This window comes from Scyliorhinus torazame, chromosome 6 (assembly GCF_047496885.1).
Source record: "Scyliorhinus torazame isolate Kashiwa2021f chromosome 6, sScyTor2.1, whole genome shotgun sequence".
NCBI lineage: Eukaryota > Metazoa > Chordata > Chondrichthyes > Carcharhiniformes > Scyliorhinidae > Scyliorhinus > Scyliorhinus torazame.
Genome location: NC_092712.1, coordinates 312554933 through 312577034, shown reverse-complemented (window position 1 = coordinate 312577034; position 22102 = coordinate 312554933). Strand labels below are relative to the sequence as shown.

Genomic DNA, 22102 nt, shown 5'->3' with positions numbered 1-22102 from the left:
CCTCGGGCACCTCAACTCCAGCACAACCCTCGGGCATCTCAACTCCAGCACAACCCTCGGGCACCTCAACTCCAGCACAACCCTCGGGCACCTCAACTCCAGCACAACTCTCGGGCACCTCAACTCCAGCACAACTCTCGGGCACCTCGTTAACTCCAGCAGAACCCTCGGGCACCTCACCAACTCCAGCACAGCCTTCGGGCACCATGTCAACTCCAGCACAGCCCTTGGGCACCTCGTCAACTCCAGCACAACCCTTGGGCACCTCGTCAACTCCAGCACAAACCTTGAGCACCACGTCAACTCCAGCACAACCCTCGGGCACCTCGTCAACTCCAGCACGACCCTCGGGCACCTCGTCAACTCCAGCACGACCCTCGGGCACCTCGTCAACTCCAGCACGACCCTCGGGCACCTCGTCAACCCCAGCACGACCCTCGGGCACCTCGTCAACTCCAGCAAAACCCTCGGGCACCTCAACTCCAGCACAACCCTCGGGCACCTCAACTCCAGCACAACCCTCGGGCACCTCAACTCCAGCACAACCCTCGGGCACCTCAACTCCAGCACAACCCTCGGGCACCTCAACTCCAGCACAACCCTCGGGCACCTCAACTCCAGCACAACCCTCGGGCACCTCAACTCCAGCACAACCCTCGGGCACCTCAACTCCAGCACAACCCTCGGGCACCTCAACTCCAGCACAACCCTCGGGCACCTCAACTCCAGCACAACCCTCGGGCACCTCAACTCCAGCACAACCCTCGGGCACCTCAACTCCAGCACAACCCTCGGGCACCTCAACTCCAGCACAACCCTCGGGCACCTCAACTCCAGCACATCCCTCGGGCACCTCACCAACTCCAGCACAACCCTCGGGCACCTCAACTCCGGCACAACCCTCGGGCACCTCACCAACTCCAGCAAAACCCTCGGGCACCTCAACTCCAACACAACCCTCGGGCACCTCACCAACTCCAGCAAAACCCTTGGGCACCTTGTCAACTCCAGGTATCTCAGTGACTCCAGCACTGACCTCCGGGTATTCTGTTAACAATTAGTACGTTAACTCCAAGTACCTGTAACTCTAGGGAATTCTTTATCACCAACATTGACCCCCAGGAACCTAGTTAGCTTGTTAACTCTGGGTAGCAGTGGGTTAGCACTGCTGCCTCACGGCGCCGAGGTCCCAGGTTCGATCCCGGCTCTGGGTCACTGTCCGTGTGGAGTTTGCACATTCTCACCGTGTCGGCGTGGGTTTCACCCCCACAACCCAAAAATGTGCAGAGTAGGTGGATTGGCCACGCTAAATTGCCCCTTAATTGGAAAAAATTAATTGGGTACTCTAAATTTATATTTTTAAAAACACAACTCTGGGTAGCTCATTAACTCCAGGTAGCTAATTATCGCCAACATTATCTCCACACACCCCTAACTCAACTGCCCCCCCCTCCCCCCCCCCCACCACATACCTTGTTAACATCAACACTGATCCCCACATGCCCCATCAACCCCACGTGCCTCATTAACTTCAGCACTGGATCACTGCTCTTAGAGCACAAATGACCTCTACCACTAGCCTCCAAGCTAAATGTAAAATCCCTACTTTCCATTGTCACACGCACGCACGCACACACGCACACACACACACACACGCGCGCGCGCGCGCACATACACATTCCCCAACCTTTTTTAAAAAATCTTTAGAGTAACCAATTATTTTTCTTTTCCAATTAAAGGGCAATTTAGCGTGGCCAATCCACCTACCCTGCACATCTTTGGGTTGTGGGGGGTGAGACCCACACAGACACGGGGAGAATGTGCAAACTCCACATGGACAGTGACCCAGGGCCGGGATTCGAACCCGGGTCCTCAGCGCCGTAGGCAGCAATGCTAACCAATGCGCCACATGCCGCCCTATCTTCCTCTACCTAGTAAGTGGTGACAGAATACTATATCTCAATGCACTCCTATCGCCATTAGAAGCACTCTATCTCTTTGTAACATGCAGCTAGTATTAATCACCGATATCGAGCAGGCGGTATAGCCTCAACATTCAGATCAAAGCTGGGATGAGAGAAAGGTACAGTTCAGTGCACCAGTTTCTACAATTTCTTATTACTACACATTGTCACCGTGATAGGATTTGCCAAACTTTTTTTCAATAGGACACTGTCGCAATGAAAAAGCTCCAAGTGAGTTATAGGTACTCCAAATAAAAGGAGACTTCATGACACGCTCTCCAAATGAAACTGGTGACAAAAGTCATCAAACTGCCAGATCTCTCCTTCTGTAATAGTACTGTCACTGAAATGCTGCAGGAATCAATATCCCACTTCAAAAAGAAAATTAAAAAGTAAATCCCTCCAGAAATTACATGCTGGGTAACCCAATAAATCTCGGAAGCACCATACAACTGCAAGGAAGCTAATCTGGGTTATAAGAAGCTTTATATAAGTTTCCCGGTTAAGATGATTTGTTGCTAAGAATGGTGGAGTTATCATTTGATTAAAAATCCCTTTTCCGTTTTCACGACCATTATAGATCTGTTAGATTACTTTGCTGACAAAAATGAAAGCATACATCAATAGCTGCACTTTGCTAAATAGTCTACGGCTGAAGAAAGTGGTACAAATTGATCCAATTCATCTCTTCTGCCTTGTTTCGAGTCCCACACGAGAATAAAAATCTGTAATGGGCATTAGATTGAAAAATTAAGGCTACGATTTTGTTTTAAAAAAGCACAGCAGCAAAGTTAAAAGAAATGAAGAAAACAGGTTGTGAAAGAGAGGAAGACAAGATAAAAGAGAGTAGGTGCCTGTTCATGTCATTTTCAATCTGTCAGCCAAATACAGGGAGACAGCTGTGTGTGAAGTGGCAGTAATAGGATGTCTCCTCCAATTTGTCATCATTTCAGAGGCATTCAGAACAAATCTGCAGTTCAATAAAATCCCCATCCAATAAGTCAAGGACTTTGCAGTGACTGCCACTTCAAATTCTGGAAAGGCTGTAATTTATTTGCCCAATTAAGAGGCGGACAAGTCAGCAACAGTACAAACAACGCGATAAATGTGACAGCAGGCAGAAAACAGCCGTCCGAAGGGAAATGACAAAAAGGAGGAAAGTCAGGAATGCAAGAAACATTCATGTTAAATTTTAGAACTTTCATACAATAATAATACAAGAAATGAAGCTATGATGAACAGTATCAGTGATTGAGGAAAGTCAACTGGGGTCGACATACTGCTGCTAGTTGTTTTAATACTGGTCATAATTTGGAGATGCCGGCATTGGATTGGGGTGAGCACAGTAAGAAGTCGTACAACACCAGGTTAAAGTCCAACAGGTTTATTTGGAATTACAAGCTTTCGGAGCGTAGCTCCTTCATCAGTTGACTCACCTGATGAACGAGCTACGCTCGAAAGCTCGTGATTCCAAATAAACCTGTTGGGCTTTAACCTGGTGTTGTTGTAAGACTTCTTACTGTAATACTGGGATACAGTTGCATTAGTGTCCTACTGTTATGTAGCCATTTCAATACAATTATTGTTACGGCACAGATGTAACGTAATAGGAAGATGCATCTCATTTTGCTTTTGGCCATCGCACTGGAAATTCGCCCCCCTTAACTATAATAATAATAACAATAATAATATGAACTTATTGTCACAAGTAGGCTTCAAGGAAGTTACTGTGAAAAGCCCCTAGTCGCCACATTCCGGCGCCTGTTCGGGGAGGCCGGTACGGGAATTGAACCGGGCTGCTGACCTTGTTCTGTATTACAAGCCAGCTGTGCTAAACCAGCCCCATTGCTCGGGTTAATGCAAATGACACCATGGCACAATTTCACAATTTCAAAGATTTCATATCCCCGGTGTCCTGACCAATATTTATCCCCAATCAACATCAGGAGAGACGGGTGATCCGTTCATTGTCTTGCTGCGTGCGGGAGCTTGGTGTGTGCAAACTGGCTGCTGCGCTTCCTACATTACAACAGCGATTACGCCACCTTCATTGGTTGTAAAGCATTTTGAACCAGCCAGCGGTTGTGAAAAATGCTATATTGAAGTTTCTGTTCAACGAGCAAGGTTGTCTCTCCTACCAATCACCAGTTTAAGCTTTGACCAGGCATTCTGATTTATAATCCCTGTAAAACCACCATTGCCAAAACCAGTTTGGAAAAGGATACAGCCATGAATCACTGGAACAGCAAATCTGTGAAGCTGTCCGGGAGAAAAGAACAATAAATGAACTCAACTGGGCATGTTTTAGAGCTGGATAGATCATAAATCGATATTTGTTAGTTGACAATTGGGAGTACAATGCTTTGAAAACTGGATGGCAATTTTGAAAAAAAAACATTGTGGCCAATGTTCAATAAGGAGGGATGCTAAGTCACATTCTCACTGTGGAAAATAAAGGAGGGGAGATGGTTAGGCTTCCTGCATGGAAACTAAGAGGCCAGAATCTAGGAACATGTGGGCATTCAAAACAATTGAGGAGTCCTGCACAACATTCCAGTGCAAATAATGAGATTATTGAGACGTTGCCAAGGGATAATGTCCTAAATGGACGGAGTCCCAGCCAGGCATCTTCCTTTTTTAATGTATTGCCCCAACACTTTTGATCCATAGGGAGATACTTAAGTGCTGACAATCATTTAAGGTGAAAAACACAGCTGCTATGATCTTTTTTGTTTTAAATTTGGAGTACCCAGTTATCTTTTACCAATTAAGGGGCAATTTAGCGTGGGCAATTCACTGACCCTGCACATCTTTGGGTTGTGGGGGTGAGGCACACGCAGACACGGGGAGAATGTTCAAACTCCATACGGACAGTGACCCGGGGCCGGGATTCGAACCCGGGTCCTCAGCGCCGTAGGCAGCAGTGCTAACCACTGCGCCACCGTGTCGCCCAGCTGCTGTGACCTTCAAGTATTTTTCTAACCAATCCGCTGAAACAACAGCAACATTCACATTCTTAAAACACGTCAGAAAAGTATTTAGTTACTCATTGGAACACAAGGAGATCCCTACACCTTTGACCGCACAATTCAATCATACATTTTGCCGACACACTATGTTCCTCCTACACATTTTGAAACAAATACAGACTCGGTGATGGACCCCCCGAGGATAATGAACAGTTTTGAATCATGAAAGTAACATGAATGCTAACAGCTCTGTCTCAAGCCCAGACGTTGAAAATGTCATTCGGGGAACATGTGTGCAACAGTTTATCTTGGTCCACTTAGTTTCCATTTCTAATATTGGCACGGGCATGGGTAGGTCAGTTCACTCCCATATCCACTTCTACGCAGCACGGTGGCACAGTGGTTAGCACCGCTGCCTCACAGCGGCAGGGACCGGAGTTTAATTCTGACCTCAGGTGACTGTGTGGAGTCTGCACGTTCTCCCCGTGCCTGCGTGGGTTTCCTCCAGGTGCTCTGGTTTCCTCCCACAGTCCAAAGCTGTGCAGGTTAGGTGTACAGGCTATGCTAAATTGCCCCTTAAGTGTCCAGGGATGCGCAGGTTAACTGAGGTTGCTGGAATAGAGCGGGGGAATGGGCCTAGGTAGGGTGCTTTTTTTGGAGGATCGGTGCAGACTTGATGGGCTGAATGGCCTCCTTCTGCATTGTAGGGAGTCTATGAACCCGACAACACACTGTGTGCCTCAACAGCCCTGGCCCAACTCATGAAAAGGATGTCATACAACGTATTGATTGTTGCACAATGCAATACAGACTTGGAAACGGAATTCAATTTTTAACAATATTAGCTAAATTATTAACGCATGTAGGGAATTATCTTTCTGTTGTGAATGCTTCTGGAAATAACTGAATTGTGTAGCAGTCCTCTGTGCTTCCGGCACTGAGATTTCACGGCCTCCTTCTGTGCTGTTATCACTTTATGATTCTAAACAACTAGATTACAAAAGGACGCACCTCAGGCTGTGCAGCAAATTCCCGCAGGAGATGGCCGTTCCATACAAAGCGCTGATCTGCCTGGAAGGATAATGTCATTATAAACACAGATACATGGCAAACATCCACAGCACTCACTGTTTAATTAGGTACAATCAGGACCATGGCAAAATGTTCAAACCCGCAATACCACCATTCAACAGGGTGAGCTTACCGCTGCTGCTTGCTTCACGATATTGTCATGTGAGAGTACCTTTAAGAATTAACAGAGGGATTGAATTTAAGAGCCGTGAGGTGATGATGCAGCTGTACAAAACTTTGGTAAGGCCACATTTGGAGTACTGTGTACAGTTCTGGTCGCCTCATTTTAGGAAGGATGTGGAAGCTTTGGAAAAGGTGCCAAGAAGATTTACCAGGATGATGCCTGGAATGGAGAGTAGGTCTTACGAGGAAAGGTTGAGGGTGCTAGGCCTTTTCTCATTAGAACGGAGAAGGATGAGGGGCGACTTGGTAGAGGTTTATAAGATGATCAGGGGAATAGATAGAGTAGACAGTCAGAGACCTTTTTCCCCGGGTGGAACACACCATTACAAGGGGACATAAATTTAAGGTGAAAGGTGGAAGATATAGGAGGGATATCAGAGGTAGGTTCTTTACCCAGAGAGTAGTGGGGGCATGGAATGCACTGCCTGTGGAAGTAGTTGAGTCGGAAACATTAGGGACCTTCAAGCAGCTATTGGATAGGTACATGGATTATGGTAAAATGATATAGTGTAGATTTATTTGTTCTTAAGGGCAGCACGGTAGCATTGTGGATAGCACAATTGCTTCACAGCTCCAGGGTCCCAGGTTCGATTCCGGCTTGGGTCACTGTCTGTGCGGAGTATGCACATCCTCCCCGTGTCTGCGTGGGTTTCCTCCCGGGTGCTCCGGTTTCCTCCCACAGTCCAAAGATGTGCAGGTTAGGTGAATTGGCCAATGATAAATTGCCCTTAATGTCCAAAATTGCCCTTGGTGTTGGGTGGAGGTGTTGAGTTTGGGTAGGGTGCTCTTTCCAAGAGCCGGTGCAGACTCAAAGGGCCGAATGGCCTCCTTCTGCACTGTAAATTCAATGAAAATCTATGATTAATCTAGGACAAAGGTTCGGCACAACATCGTGGGCTGAAGGGCCTGTTCTGTGCTGTATTTTCTATGTTCTATGTTAAATGGGTGTTTATAAATGGGCGTGTATCTAAATATCTGTAGTGAGCGTACCTTTAAGAAATGGGTGTTTATAAATGGGTGTGTATCTAAATATCTGTAGTGAGAGTACCTTTAAGAAATGGGTGTTTATTACTGCAGTGATATCAGAGAGTGGGTGGAGATGAGCTGTCAGCTTTTTACTTTCGTTTTTGAGCAGGCTGCAGGGTGTTTTGGTTTCATTTTCAGTGGTGGAGCTGAAGCCAGGCCAAGCAGGTGTACCGCTGCTCTCTCTGCCATCAAAAGACTATCTCTTGATCATTTGGTGAATTCAGAATTATAAATGTTCTCAGTAGTGAATGTAAACCTAATGTGCTTCTGTTGAAAGGTGTTTCTTCTGTCTTCTGGATGTTGTTTGGGAAGTTATTAAGGATTACTTAGTGTTGTATTCTTTGGGGGTTGTATTTGAATTGATGGTTGCTAAGATGTTCACTGTATGTTTTAAAAAGGTTAATTTGAGTTCATAGAATAAACATTGTTTTGCTTTAAAAAATACTTTTCCATTTCTGCTGTACCACACCTGTAGAGTGGGCCGTGTGCTCCCCATACCACAATCTATTAAAAGTTGTGGGTCAGGTGAACTCCATGATACACTTTGGGGTTCTCTAAACCCTGGCCCATAACAATATGAATATTGCAGAATAGCCCATGTTAAAAGCAGCTTGCTTAAAACCAACCACAATAGGATGATCAAAAACAGAAAATGCTGGACAAGCTCAGCAGGTCAGGCAGCATTTGTGCAGAGGGAACGGAGCTAATATTGAGTCTGGATGATTCTTCGTCTTTGAAGATGAGCTAAAGTGCCCTCCAGACTCGAAAAGTGAGCTCTCTTCTCTCTCCACAGATGCTGTCAGACCTGCTGAGATTGTCCAGTATTTGCTGTTTTTGTTTCAGAATTCCGGCATCGGGAGTCGTTTGCTTTTACTATAGGATGGTGCTGACCAGCTTTTAAGAACAAATCCAGCTGCTTAAATGGCAGCTCGAGAGGTTTACATGCCAATATGCATGCACCCTGGGACATTTTTCTGTTAAATTGTTCTTGATGTGTGCAAGTCTGGTACACAGACAAGCAAAGCAGATATGTAATTTTGGGGGGGGGGAAATATTTTAAATTAATTTTCCTTTTTACATTTTTTTTCCCCCAAGGTTTTTTTAGCATGGCCAGTCCACCAAACTACACATCTTTGGATTGTGGGGGTGAGACCCACACAGAAACGGGGAGAATCTGCAATCAATTAAATTTTCAACATTTTATATCTAAACCGAAGGCAAAAAAATACAAAAAACAATCCCACCCCATCAACCAACACCCATACACCAGAAAGTACCCCTCCTCCCCCGACACCTCCCTCCCCCCAGCAGCTGACGGAGGCCAGTTCCTTAAAGTGAGAGCTAAACGGGCGCCATCTCTTATGGAACCCTTCCACATACCCTCTCAAGGCGAACTTACTTTCTTCAAACACACAAACTCCATCAAGTCTCCCAACCATACCGAGGCACCGAGTGGGGAAGCTGACCTCTACCCCAACAGGACCCGCCACCTAGCCACCAGCAAGGCGAAGGCTGAAACATCTGCTCCCGCCCGACTGCAGCTCCGGTAGGTCCGACCCCCCCCCCCCCCCCAATATGGCTCCCAGGGGACTGGGTTCTAAGTCCATTCGCAAGATCGCCGGCATGGTGAAGAAGCAGCCCCCCTCCCAGAACATCCTCAGCTAAAGTCATAACCAAAACACAAAAGTAGGCGGTTGGCCGGCCCCTCACCCCCCTCTCCCCACACCGCTCACAAATATCCTCCATCCCCCTCTAACCGCTGACCCATCCTCGGCCTCGTCAGGTGCGCCCTGTGCAACACCTTCAATTGCATCAGCACATCCTATGAATGAATTTTTTTGTAAATGCCCGTCTAACCCATATTGGAGCTGATCCTGCAGCACTGGTGCGCAATGTGTATTCCCCACCATGCTGTGCAGCAGAGGTACATCTTGACAAGAGGACGAAGAACACAAGAGCAGTGTCCACCTTACCCTTTCCAGCAAAGTCATCTCCTGGAACTCTGGACTGGTGTTCGCTAACCGTTGCAAAGTGTGAGTAATGTCATAGGTCGCGGAGAAGTAAAAGCCGTCGGTGTTAAGAACATTGTTGAGCATTGCCAGGAAGGTCTTGTTATCGAGCATCTGTCGGACAAGAGCAAACAAAGCAGCATTTGGCAGCGAACCTTTTCCAGCGTTGTACAGCGAGCGAGGGGTGAAACTCAGGGTCGCATTACAGTAAGCCTTTAGTAAGATCGGAGTCATACAAATGGAATCAGGACAAACTGAGTTGCATCGATTAATAAGCTCCTTCACTGACTTTTAGTGCTTCAGCAGAGATCAAGCAATGGAGGAACCAATGCAACTGAATTAAAACTATTTTGTACACCGGGCTCAGTGCGTTCATGTTTCCGAGTCAAAGGGTCAGGAGTTTAAGACCTGCTTATGTGTGAGAGCAATGAAGATCACCTTGTATCTTACTTGGAGTACAACACCATGAGCACAACATATTAACCTGCTACTAAAAAGTGGAGCTGATTCATTCTTACTGCCTGAAAGTCTAATTGCGATAAGTAAAACAGGATCAGAGGTCACTCAGAATTCAACTCCACAACCAGGAAGCTTGGCTGTTTGGGACACACTAATCCATTTCAGGCTGTAGCTGCGAAGCTCTCAGCATTAAGATAATTTTTCCACCTGTAACAGACACGTCTATGCAAACCGATAATATTTCAATTAACATTTGGACTGATAGATATTTGCACTGTAGGCAAGTTGCACTGTAGGCATGTTTGTGCAGTATTCTTACAATCTGCAGTGAGGCTAGATTGGTAATTTCATTAGTTTGGGCCAAAATGAAACTCCGATTTCAATGAACAGGGCAGCATGCTGCTCAGCAAGCACAAAGACATTACACATTTCAAACAAGGTGAGCCAAGTTGACGTCTGGAATATGGCTGCACGTTACTCACAATCTGAAGTCAATGTGCAGTTCATGAGGAATTATAAAGTGCAGTCTTCACCCCTTAGCTCAGCATGCCGCCATGTGGCAAACTGCTGTAACATCGTTCAGAAGGTAAAAATGCGGATTGAGAAGGCAGCACTGCGGCGCAGTGGATAGCACTGCTGCCTCACGACGCCTAGGGCCCGGGTTCGATCCCGACCCACTGTCCGTGTGGAGTTTGCACATTCTCCCCGTGCCTGCGTGGGTCTCATCCCCACAACCCAAAAGATGTGCAGGGCAGGTGGATTGGCCATGATAAATTGCCACTTAATTGGAAAGAGAAAAAAAATCTTTAAAAAAATGCATACATAGAATTAATTAGGGCCTTTTGCCCGCCCAAGAAATATCAAAAGAGGTGATCCCTCAGTTGAACATCTGGCTATTAGTCAGAAGATTAGAGATTCAATTTCCTAGGTTGAGATAGGAGTGCAACAACTGATCGTTGAGCTAGGTAAGTAAAAAAAACAATTAACCCAAGCTCCTGCCATCGCATGAATATGTAATAATGTCACACTGAAAGATTAATGATATGACATTATCTCTCAGACCTGCATGCTAGCTTTTTGTGACTCATGCACGAGTAGACCGAGATCCCTCTGAATGTATTACAGACTGTGACAATGGGGCATTCAGTGCATTTTTTAAAAAGTTAGTTGCTCCTATATGTACTTCAAATACAGAATTCGGTGCATGTTTTACCTGTGTCTCAGTTAAGTGCAGCATAGTCTTCTTATAGGAAATTATGTTGAATTCTGTTGCTTTCCAAACAGCATGATTGAACAATTCTCCCATTTTTTGCTTTTTAGTGATAACTATAAGGTACATGCCTGCAGTGACAACAAAAGAGAACATTATTTAATCAAACTGTACTTCGTAGAGCACAGCAGACTGAACCAATCTTGGGATTCCAGCCTTGAAGATCTTAAAAGCCTAGGAGCCACCTTCCAATTCTGCACCCATGTGGATTTGTTTTAAGCCCCAGGCTAAAGTTGTTGTGTGTGGTTTATGGCAGTGTTTTACCGCTTCAAAATATTTCCCACTTCAGCTTAAGCAAACTGCGCGTTGGTGCCTCCTGCTATTAGGCAGCTACAGGACAAAATTCACCGGTAATTCTAACGTCGAAGTGTTGGTTTCTTCACGGGCTAATTCCCACCCTCGTTATTTTCCTTACTTTCTCCTTTATCCTTCTCTTTCATTCAGGACTTGAAGAAAGTCGTGACATCCAAGATGCAAGTGGAACATCCTACCTCTCCCCCAGTGACAGAAACCTCATTTTTAGGCGCATCAGCAGGAATAAACAACAGAAAATAAAGTCAGCAAGGTAGATTAGGACGTTCCTTGCTGCAGCTGGAGGTCCCTGGTAAGCGGCCAGCACCAATTCCGTGACAGGGATGGAACACGTCAGGTCATCGAGCTTTTGACGGAATTCAATCTACTGGCAAAACGTTGAACATTTGAAGGCAGAAAATCAAGCTAGCTTGCTGAAACCTTCACGAGAGACCATTCGGTCGAACTGGTCCTCGTGGTGTTTCTGACCCATGCATGCCACCTCCCGTCTCTCTACATCTAACCCCGTTTAACATAGCCTTCTACTTCTTGCTCCTTCATGTGTGCATCCAGCTTCCGCTTAAATACATCAAGTGCCATTAAAATAAAGAAATATTGATTTCCGGTTGCGGCGATGCACTGCCAAGCCGCACGTTTCGGCAGCTCCCGTTCTAACGGACGTTTGGGCTCTTTTCGGGAGCCCCAACAGAATTTTTTTCGGACCAAACCCAGTGTGGGGTGACGAAGTAAGGAGTCCCCCCTGGTGTGTATGGAAAGGATTGGTGGTAGTGGCCAGATTGCGAAGGATCCTTTGGAGCAGCAGCAGAGAAGAGAAGGAAGAAGCAAGATGGCGACGGATGGAGCCCAGACGACATGGGGCAGGAATTCCTCCGACGGTGTGTGGAGGAATTAAAGGAGGAGGTGCTGGCGCCGATGTTATTGGCAATCGAAGGGCTAAAAGAAACGCAAAAGGCCCAGGCGATAGAGCTCCGAGGGGTGAAGGCAAAGGCAGCTGAGAACGAGGATGAGATTCTGGGCCTAGCGGTAAAAATGGAGACACACGAGGCGCTACACAAGAGGTGTATCGAAAGACTCAAAGTCCTGGAGAGCAGCTCGAGGAGAAAGAACCTCCGGATTCTGGGTCTCCCCGAGGGAGTGGAGGGAGCTGACGTTGGGGCTTATGTGAGCACGATGCTCCATTCGCTAATGGGAGCTGAGGCCCCCTCGGGCCCCCTGGAGGTGGAAGGGGCTCACCAGGTCCTTGTGAGAAGACCAAAGGCTGGAGAACTACCAAGGGCGATAGTGGTGAGATTTCACCGCTTCACCGACAGAGAGGCGGTTTTGAGCTGGGCCAAGAAGGTACGGAGTAGCAGGTGGGAGGATGCGGTGATACGAGTGTATCAGGACTGGAGCGCGGAGGTGGCGAGAAGGAGAGCGAGTTTTAATCGGGCCAAGGCGGTGCTTCACAAGAAGAAAATAAAGTTTGGGATGCTGCAGCCGGCGCGATTGTGGGTCGCGCACCAAGATAAACACTATTACTTTGAAACGTCGGACGAGGCATGGACCTTCATCCAAGAGGAGAAATTGGACCAGAACTGAGGGACTGATGCTGTGGGGGAGACGGGGGGGGGGGGGGGGGGGGAGAATCCGGCTGATCACGTGGAATGTGAGAAGACTAAATGGGCCGATTAAGAGGGCCCGAGTGTTCGCGCACTTAAAAGGACTGAAGGCAGATGTGGTCATGCTTCAGGAGACGCATCTGACGGTGGTGGATCAGGTTAGGTTACGGAAAGGATGGGTGGGACAGGTGTTCCACTCAGGGTTGAACGCGAAAAATAGAGGGGTGGCGATATTGGTGGGGAAACGGGTGTCGTTCGAGGCTAGGAATATAGTGGTGGACAACGGTGGTAGATATGTGATGGGGAGTGTTAGATTGCAGGGAAAGGAGGTTGTGCTGGTAAATGTATATGTCCCGAACTGGGATGACGCGGGATTTATGAAGCGGATGCTGGGACGTATCCCGGACCTGGAGGTAGGAAGCCTGGTAATGGGGGGAATTTCAATACTGTGCTGGACCCAGGGTTAGATCGGTCTAGATACAGGACCGGAAGAAGGCCAGCAGCGGCGAAGGTGCTTAGGGGGTTTATGGAGCAAATGGGGGGAGTGGATCCATGGAGATTTGCCAGGCCGTTGGCCAAAGAGTTCTCCCTCTTCTCCCATGTTCATAAGGTATACTCCCGGATAGATTTCTTTGTTTTGAGCAGGGCACTGACTCCGAGGGTGGCAGGAACGGAGTATTTGGCCATAGCCGTCTCAGACCATGCCCCGCACGGGGTGGATCTGGAACTAGGAGAGGAGAGGGAACAGCGCCCACTCTGGCGACTGGATGTGGGACTATTGGCAGATGAGGGGGTCTGTGGAAGGATGCGGGGATGTATTGAGAGGTACCTGGAGGCCAATGATGATGGTGAGGTCCAGGTGGGGGTAGTATGGGAAGCGCTGAAGGCGGTGGTTAGGGGAGAGTTGATCTCCATTAGGGCTTACAAGGAGAAAAAAAGAGGGCAAAGAAAGGGAGAGATTAGTGGGGGAGATTTGGAGTGTGGATAAAAGATATGCGGAGGCCCCAGACGAAGGACTATATAGAGAGAGGCGAAGACTTCAGACAGAGTTTGACCTGCTGACCACAGGAAAGGCAGAGGCACAGTGGAGGAAGGCACAGGGGATGAGATACGAATATGGGGAAAAGGCGAGCCGGCTGCTTGCCCATCAGCTTCGTAAGAGGATAGCGGCGAGGGGAATAGGGGGAGTTAGGGATGAAACGGGAACTACGGAGCGGAGTGCAGGGAAGGTAAATGAGGTGTTTAAGACCTTTTATGAGAGGCTATATAGGTCCCAACCCCCGGAGGGAAAAGAGGGGATGCAACAGTTTCTGGACCAACTAAGGTTCCCGAGGGTGGAGGCGCGGGAGGTGGCAGGTCTGGGGGCGCCAATCGGGGTGGATGAGGTGACTAAAGGGCTGGGGAACATGCAGGCAGGGAAGGCCCCGGGGCCAGACGGGTTCCCGGTGGAATTTTACAGGAAATATGTGGACTTGTTGGCCCTGCTGCTGGCGAGAACCTTTCACCAGAGAAGGGGGGACTCCTTGTCGGAGGCGACGGTATCGTTAATCCTGAAGCGAGATAAAGATCCGCTGCAATGCGGGTCATATAGGCCTATCTCGCTCCTGAATGTGGACGCCAAGTTGCTGGCAAAAGTGCTAGCGTCGAGGATCGAGGATTGTGTCCCAGGGGTGGTGCATGAAGACCAGACAGGGTTTGTAAAGGGGAGACAATTGAATGTCAACGTGCGACGGCTGTTGGGGGTGATAATGATGCCCCCAGCGAAGGGGGAGGCAGAGATAGTGGCAGCGATGGATGCAGAGAAGGCATTCGATAGGGTAGAGTGGGAGTATTTATGGGAGGTGTTGAGGAGGTTTGGGTTCGGGGAGGGGTTTGTCAGTTGGGTCAAACTCCTTTATGGGGCCCCAGTGGCAAGTGTAGTCACAAATCGGCAGAGATCGGAGTATTTCCGGTTACATAGGGGAACAAGGCAGGGGTGCCCCCTGTCCCCATTACTGTTCGCGCTGGCAATTGAACCACTGACCATAGCGTTGAGAGACTCTAGGAAATGGAGGGGGGTGGTTAGAGGGGGAGAGGAACACCGAGTGTCACTCTACGCAGATGACCTACTGCTGTATGTGGCGGATCCTGTGGAGAGGATGACAGAGGTTATGCAGATATTAAGGGAGTTTGGAGATTTTTCGGGATATAGGCTTAATATGGGGAAGAGTGAGCTTGTCGTAGTACACCCCGGGGATCAGGGAAGAGGGATAGACGGCCTGCCGTTCAGGAGAGTGGAAAGGAGCTTTCGATATTTGGGGATCCAGGTAGGCAGGAGCTGGGGAACTCTACACAAGCTCAATCTGACGCGGCTGGTGGAGCAGATGGAGGAGGATTTCAAGAGGTGGGATATGCTGCCGCTCTCACTGGCGGGCAGAGTGCAGGTGGTAAAAATGATGGTCCTCCCAAGGTTTCTTTTTGTGTTTCAATGTCTCCCATTCTGATTACTAAGGCCTTTTTTAAGAAAATAGATAGGAGTGTTATGAGTTTTGTGTGGGCAGGGAAGACCCCGAGGGTAAGGAGGGGGTTCCTGCAGTGCAGCAGGGATAGAGGGGGACTGGCGTTGCCGAATCTGGATGATTATTACTGGGCCGCCAATGTGGCGATGGTTCGCAAGTGGATGAGGGAGGGAGAGGGGGCGGCGTGGAAGAGGCTGGAGATGGCGTCCTGTAAAGGAACGAGCCTAAAGGCGCTGGTGACGGCGCTGCTACCGCTCTCCCCGAAAAGGTACACCACAAACCCAGTGGTGGCGGCAACCTTAAGGATCTGGGGGCAATGGAGGCGACATGGGGGGTGACGGGTGCCTCGGTGTGGTCCCCGATCAGGAACAACCATAGGTTTGTCCCAGGAAGGATGGACGGAGGGTTCCAGAGCTGGCATCAGGCAGGAATTAGGAGATTGAGAGACTTGTTTATTGACGGGGAGTTTGCGAGCCTGGGAGCGCTGGAGGAAAAGTATGAGTTGCCCCTGGGGAATATCATTAGATATATGCAAGTGAGGGCGTTTACGAGGCAATAGGTGAGGGAATTTCCGCTGCTCCCGACACAGGGGATCCAGGATAGAGGGATTTTGGGGGTATGGGTCGGGGAGGGCAAAGTGTCCGAAATATATCAGGAGATGAGAGACGAGGGCGAGGCGATGATAGAGGAGCTGAAGGGAAAATGGGAAGAACAGCTGGGGGAGGAGATTGAGGAGGGTCTGTGGGCTGATGCCCCAAGTAGGGTAAATTCCTCTTCCTCGTGTGCCAGGCTTAGCCTGATACAATTCAAGGTCCTACACAGAGCACACATGATGGGAGCAAGGCTGAGCAGGTTCTTCGGAGTGGAGGACAGGTGCGGGAGGTGCTTGGGAAGCCCGGCAAACCACACACATATGTTTTGGTCGTGTCCGGCACTGGATGAGTACTGGAAGGGAGTGGCAAGAGTGATTTCAAAGGTGGTGAAGGTCCGGGTCAAGCCAGGCTGGGGGTTAGCTATATTTGGGGTAGAGGAGGAGCCGGGAGTGCAGGAGGCTAAAGAGGCCGATGTTCTGGCCTTTGCATCCCTGGTAGCCCGGCGAAGGATCTTACTCATGTGGAAGGAAGCGAAACCCCCCGCCGTGGAGGCCTGGATAAACGACATGGCAGTGTTCATAAAACTGGAACGGATGAAGTTTGATATGAGAGGATCGGTTCAGGGGTTCTTCGGGCGGTGGCAACCGTTCCTTGACTATCTCGCGGAACGTTAGGGGAAAATAGATCGTCAGCAGCAGCAGCCCGGGGGGGGGGGGGCCACTATTTTTTCTTTTTTCTTTGTTTGTTACTTTGCCAGTTCACTATTTTATTTTATTTAAATAATGTTACTTATTAGTTATTGTGTTATCTCTTATGTTGATTTGTAAGGTGGAAATATTGTGTTTGAAAACTTTAATAAAATATATATTTTTTTAAAAGAAATATTTAAAATAACCAATGTGGCATTGATCTTTCCAAGTGGGACTGAACAAGTTACCTGTGTCACCTTTGGACATTTGATTGGTATTTCTTTTTTCAAAAAACAATTTAATTAGGCAGTAAAAATTGATTGAAAATGCACTGCACCAATTGAAAAGGATGCAGCATTTTATGATCTTTACTGAGTTACGTGGAATGTACAAAAGCAGGACATGTGACCGAACTAGTCTTTGCTGGTGCCTATACTCCACTCCTAGCTTAGACTTTCAACTTGTCAGCCAGTCTCAATGGGAGTGTTCACAATAACTCACTGCTGGCGCTACGCTGGCGTTTGGATTTTCTGCCTCAACAGAATTGAACCTCCCAGAGAAGGACTAAAAGTGACAAATGATTTGACTGTCCCGGCAGCCCCTCCTTCAGCCAGTCCGCTCCCCACCAACACGGTGCCGTCCGGTGCTGTGGAAAGGCACAGCTGCAATAGTGGAAAACTGCGCATGAAATACTGAACCCGGTGTGGCCCAATGACACAATTCACAGCGAACAGGAATCCAGGAAAAGGTGAATGTGGATTTAAAGAAGGGGAGATTCAGCTCGGAGCTCTATCACAACAACCATTGAAAGCACAGCAGTGGAGTCTTGTGTGAACTAATTAAAACGCAAACATACCCTCGCCCTCCCCCAATGTTTTAAAAATGTATACGTTAATTAAGTCGACCCACCTGCCACCAGGCGGATTGTTCCCATGATTCCGTAAACAGTTCTGGTAACTGCAGAGGGAGGGACGTCTTTCTTAACTGACGAACAAAAAGAGGAAAATGCATCAATATGCATTTACAAATCTAGACATTCAAAATATTCATACACTTTTCCAGGAGAAAGCACTGCAGAAACCGACTGCCTACAAAGAAATGTACATTCTTCAGCAACAGAGGGACGTTGGGGAAATCTAATTTGAAGGACATAGAGATTTAGAACAACGAGCAGAAGAAGCTTTTATTTAATAACAAGCGGGCGAGGAGGCTGAAAAATGCCCTGCACGAGCTGGTGACTGAAAGAGTGAGCGTGTCAACAGTTCAGCACAGGAGGCTGCAGGAAAGACAAGTTAAGCAGTATGGGAACAGAGTAGGCACATGGGATAAGGATAATTGCCCATAAACGCAGACATGGTGCAGTTTGCTTGAACACTCTCCCCTCGGCAGGCTGTTAAAGGTACAAAGTGAGCAAAACTTACCATCAACTTATAAGTATGAAGCGGATTGTTGACCTTTATCAATCAATGCTTCTTTTAAATTACAGAAAAAAAGATAGGTATGGTTTTAAAAAATTTAAAATCAGAAAGAATCTGTTCCACAGATCTGGCAGCGGGATATATAATGAGTGCAAAGCAATAACTTCATTGATTCCATATTGAAGGCACTGACCTTCAGTGGTTAAAAGTGATAGTTTGATCTATTCTAGAACATAGAACATTACAGCGCAGTACAGGCCCTTCGGCCCTCGATGTTGCGCCGACCTGTGAAACCACTCTAAAGCCCATCTACACTATTCCCTTATCATCCATATGTTTATCCAATGACCATTTGAATGCCCTTAATGTTGGCGAGTCCACTACTGTTGCAGGCAGGGCATTCCACGCCCTTACTACTCTCCGAGTAAAGAACCTACCTCTGACATCTGTCCTGTATCTATCTCCCCTCAATTTAAAGCTATGTCCCCTCGTGCTAGACATCACCAACGAGGAAAAAGGCTCTCACTGTCCACCCTATCTAATCCTCTGATCATCTTGTATGCCTCAATTAAGTCACCTCTTAACCTTCTCTCTAACGAAAACAGCCCCTCAGCCTTCCCTCATAAGATCTTCCCTCCATACCAGGCAACATCCTGGTAAATCTCCTCTGCACCCTTTCCAATGCTTCCACATCCTTCCTATAATGCGGCGACCAGAATTGCACGCAATACTTCAAATGCGGCTGCACCAGAGTTTTGTACAGCTGCAACATGACCGCATGGCTCCGAAACTCAATCCCTCTACCAATAAAAGCTAACACACCGTACGCCTTTTAAACAACCCTCTCAACCTGGGTGGCAACTTTCAGGGATCTATGTACATGGACACCGAGATCTCTCTGCTCATCCACACTACCAAAAATCTTACCATTAGCCCAGCACTCTGTCTTCCTGTCATTCCTTCCAAAATGGATCACCTCACACGTTTCTGCATTAAACTCCATTTGCCACCTCTCAGCCCAGCTCTGCAGCTTACCCATGTCCCTCTGTATCTTGTAACATCCTTCCACACTGTCCACAACTCCACCGACTTTAGTGTCATCTGCAAATTTACTGACCCATCCTTCTACTCCCTCCTCCAGGCCATTTATAAAAATGACAAACAGCAGTGGCCCCAAAACAGATCCTTGTGGTACACCACTAATAACTGAACTCCAGGCTGAACATTTCCCATCAACCATCACCCTTTGTCTTCTTCCAGCTAGCCAATTTCTGATCCAAACTGCTAAATCACCCTGAATCCCATGCCTCCGTATTTTCTGCAATAGCCTACCGTGGGGAACCTTATCAAACGCTTTACTGAAATCCATATACACCACATCAACTGCTTTACCCTTGTCCACCTGTTTGGTCACCTTCTCAAAGAACTCAATAAGGTTTGTGAGGCACGACCTACCCTTCACAAAACCGTGTTGACTATCTGTAATCAAATTATTCCTTTCCAGATGATTATACATCCTATCTCTTATAAACCTTTCCAAGACTTTGCCCGCAACAGAAGTAAGGCTCACTGGTCTATAGTTACCGGGGTTGTCTCTACTCCCCTTCTTGAACAAGCGGACAATATTTTCTATCCTCCAGTCTTCTGGCACTATTCCTGTAGACAATGATGACATAAAGATCAAAGCCAAAAGCTCAGCAATCTCCTCCCTAGCTTCCCAGAGAATCCTAGGATAAATCCCATCCTGCCCAGGGGACTTATCTATTTTCACACTTTCCAGAATTGCTAACACGTCCTCCTTATGAACCTCAAGCTCTTCTAGTCGAGTAGCTTGTATCTCAGTATTCTCCGCGACAACATTGTATTTTTCCTGTGTGAATACTGACGAAAACTATTCATTTAGCACCTCTCCGATCTCCTCGGACTCCACACACAACGTGCCACTACTGTCCTTGACTAGCCCTACTCTTACCCTAGTCATTCTTTTATTCCTGACATATCTATAGAAAACTTTAGGGTTATCCTTGATCCTACCTGTCAAAGACTTCTCATGTCCCCTCCTGGCTCTTCTTAGCTCTCTCTTTAGGTCCTTCCTAGCTAACTTGTAACTCTTGAGCGGCCTAACTGAACCTTCACGTCTCATCTTTACATAAGCCTCCTTCTTCCTCTTGACAAGTGATTCAACTACTTTAGTAAACCACAGTTCCCTCGCTCGACCACTTCCTCCCTGACTGACAGGTACATACTTATCAAGGACATGCAGTAGCTGTTTCTTGAACAAGCTCCACATTTCAATTGTGCCATCCCCTGCAGTTTCCCTCCCCATCCGATGCATCCTAAGTCTTGCCTCATCGCATCATAATTGCCTTTCCCCCAGATATAACTCTTGCCCTGCGGTATATACCTATCCCTTTCCATCGCAAAAGTAAATGTAATCGAATTGTGGTCACTATCACCAAAGTGCTCAACTACCTCCAAATCTAACACCTGTCCTGGTTCATTACCTAGTACCAAATCCAATACGGCCTCACCTCTCGTTGGCCTATCTACATACTGTGTCAGGAAACCTTCCTGCACACATTGGACAAAAACGGACCCATCTAAAGTACTCGAACGAAAGCGTTTCCAGTCAATATTTGGAAAGTTGAAGTCCCCCATAACAACTATCCTGTTACTTTCGCTCCTATCCAGAATCATCTTTGCAATCCTTTCCTCTACATCTCTAGAACTTTTCGGAGGCCTATAGAAAACCCCTAACAGGGTGACCTCTCCTTTCCTGTTTCTAACCTCAGCCCATACTACCTTAGTAGACGGGTCCTCATCAAAAGTCCTTTCTGCCACCGTAATACTGTCCTTGACTAACAATGCCACTCCTCCCCCTCTTTTTCTACCTTCCCTGAGCTTACTGAAATATCTAACCCCGGCACCTGCAACAACCATTCCTGTCCCTGCTCTATCCATGTCTCCGAAATGGCCACAACATCGACGTCCCAGGTACCAACCCATGCCGCAAGTTCACCCACCTTATTCCGGATGCTCCTGGCATGGAAGTAGACACACTTTAAACCACCTTCCTGCCTGCCGGTACACTCCTGCAACTTTGAAACCTTACTCATTACCTCACTACTCTCAACCTCCTGTAGACAGGAGCTACAATTCAGGTTCCCAACCCACTGCTGAACTAGTTTAAACCCTCCCGAAGAGCGTTAGCAAATTAACCCCCCCCCCCCCCCCCCCGCCAGGATATTGGTACCCCTCTGGTCCAGGTGTAGACCATCCCGTTTGTAGAGGCCCCACCTACCCCAGAATGAGCCCCGATTATCCAGGTATCTGAAACCCTCCCTCCTGTACCATCCCTGTAGCCACGTGTTCAACTGCTCTCTCCCACTATTCCTCGTAACGCTAACACGTGGCACGGGTAACAACCCTGAGATAATAACTCTGTTCTAGATCTAAGTTTCCACCCTAGCTCCCTGAATTCCTGCCTTACATCCCTATCCCTTTTCCTACCTATGTGGACCACAACTTGGGGCTGCTCCCCCTCCCCCTTAAGGATCCTGAAAACACGATCCGAGACATCGCGGATCCTGGCATCTGGGAGGCAACACACCAACCGCGAGTCTCTCTCGTTCCCACCGAATCTCCTATCTATCCCCCTAACTGGAGTCTCCAATGACTAATGCTCTACTCCTCTCCCCCCTTCCCTTCTGAGCAACAGGGACAGACTCTGTGCCAGAGACCTGTACCCCATGGCTTACTCCTGGTAAGCCCCCCCCCCCCCCCCCCCCACCCCGCCAAAAACAGTGCCCAAAGCGGTATACATGTTACTATGGGGAACGACCACAGGGGATCCCTGTACTGACTGCTTCCTCCCAGCCCCTCTTACCGTCACCCATCTATCTTTATTCTTCAGGGTAACTACGTCCCTGAAGCTTCTATCTATGACCACCTCTGCCTCCTGAATGATCCGAAGTTCATCCAGCTCCAGCTCCAGTTCCCCAACACAGTTTCTGAGGAGCCGGAGATGGGTGCACTTCCCACAG

General features: G+C 47.9%; 1 protein-coding gene across 2 annotated transcripts in view; it reads right to left on the bottom strand.

The window, feature by feature from the left end:
• Window positions 1–22102, bottom strand: part of sacm1lb (SAC1 like phosphatidylinositide phosphatase b) — an 88871-nt gene that overhangs the window by 42350 nt on the left and 24419 nt on the right. For both annotated transcript variants that reach the window (XM_072510083.1, XM_072510084.1), the window contains exons 3-7: window positions 17551–17625; window positions 10895–11022; window positions 9187–9336; window positions 5945–6004; window positions 4190–4223 (exon numbers count right to left, since the gene is read on the bottom strand). In XM_072510083.1, coding sequence (XP_072366184.1) covers window positions 4190–4223; window positions 5945–6004; window positions 9187–9336; window positions 10895–11022; window positions 17551–17625 — 447 coding nt within the window. The remainder of the gene's footprint in view (window positions 1–4189; window positions 4224–5944; window positions 6005–9186; window positions 9337–10894; window positions 11023–17550; window positions 17626–22102) is intronic.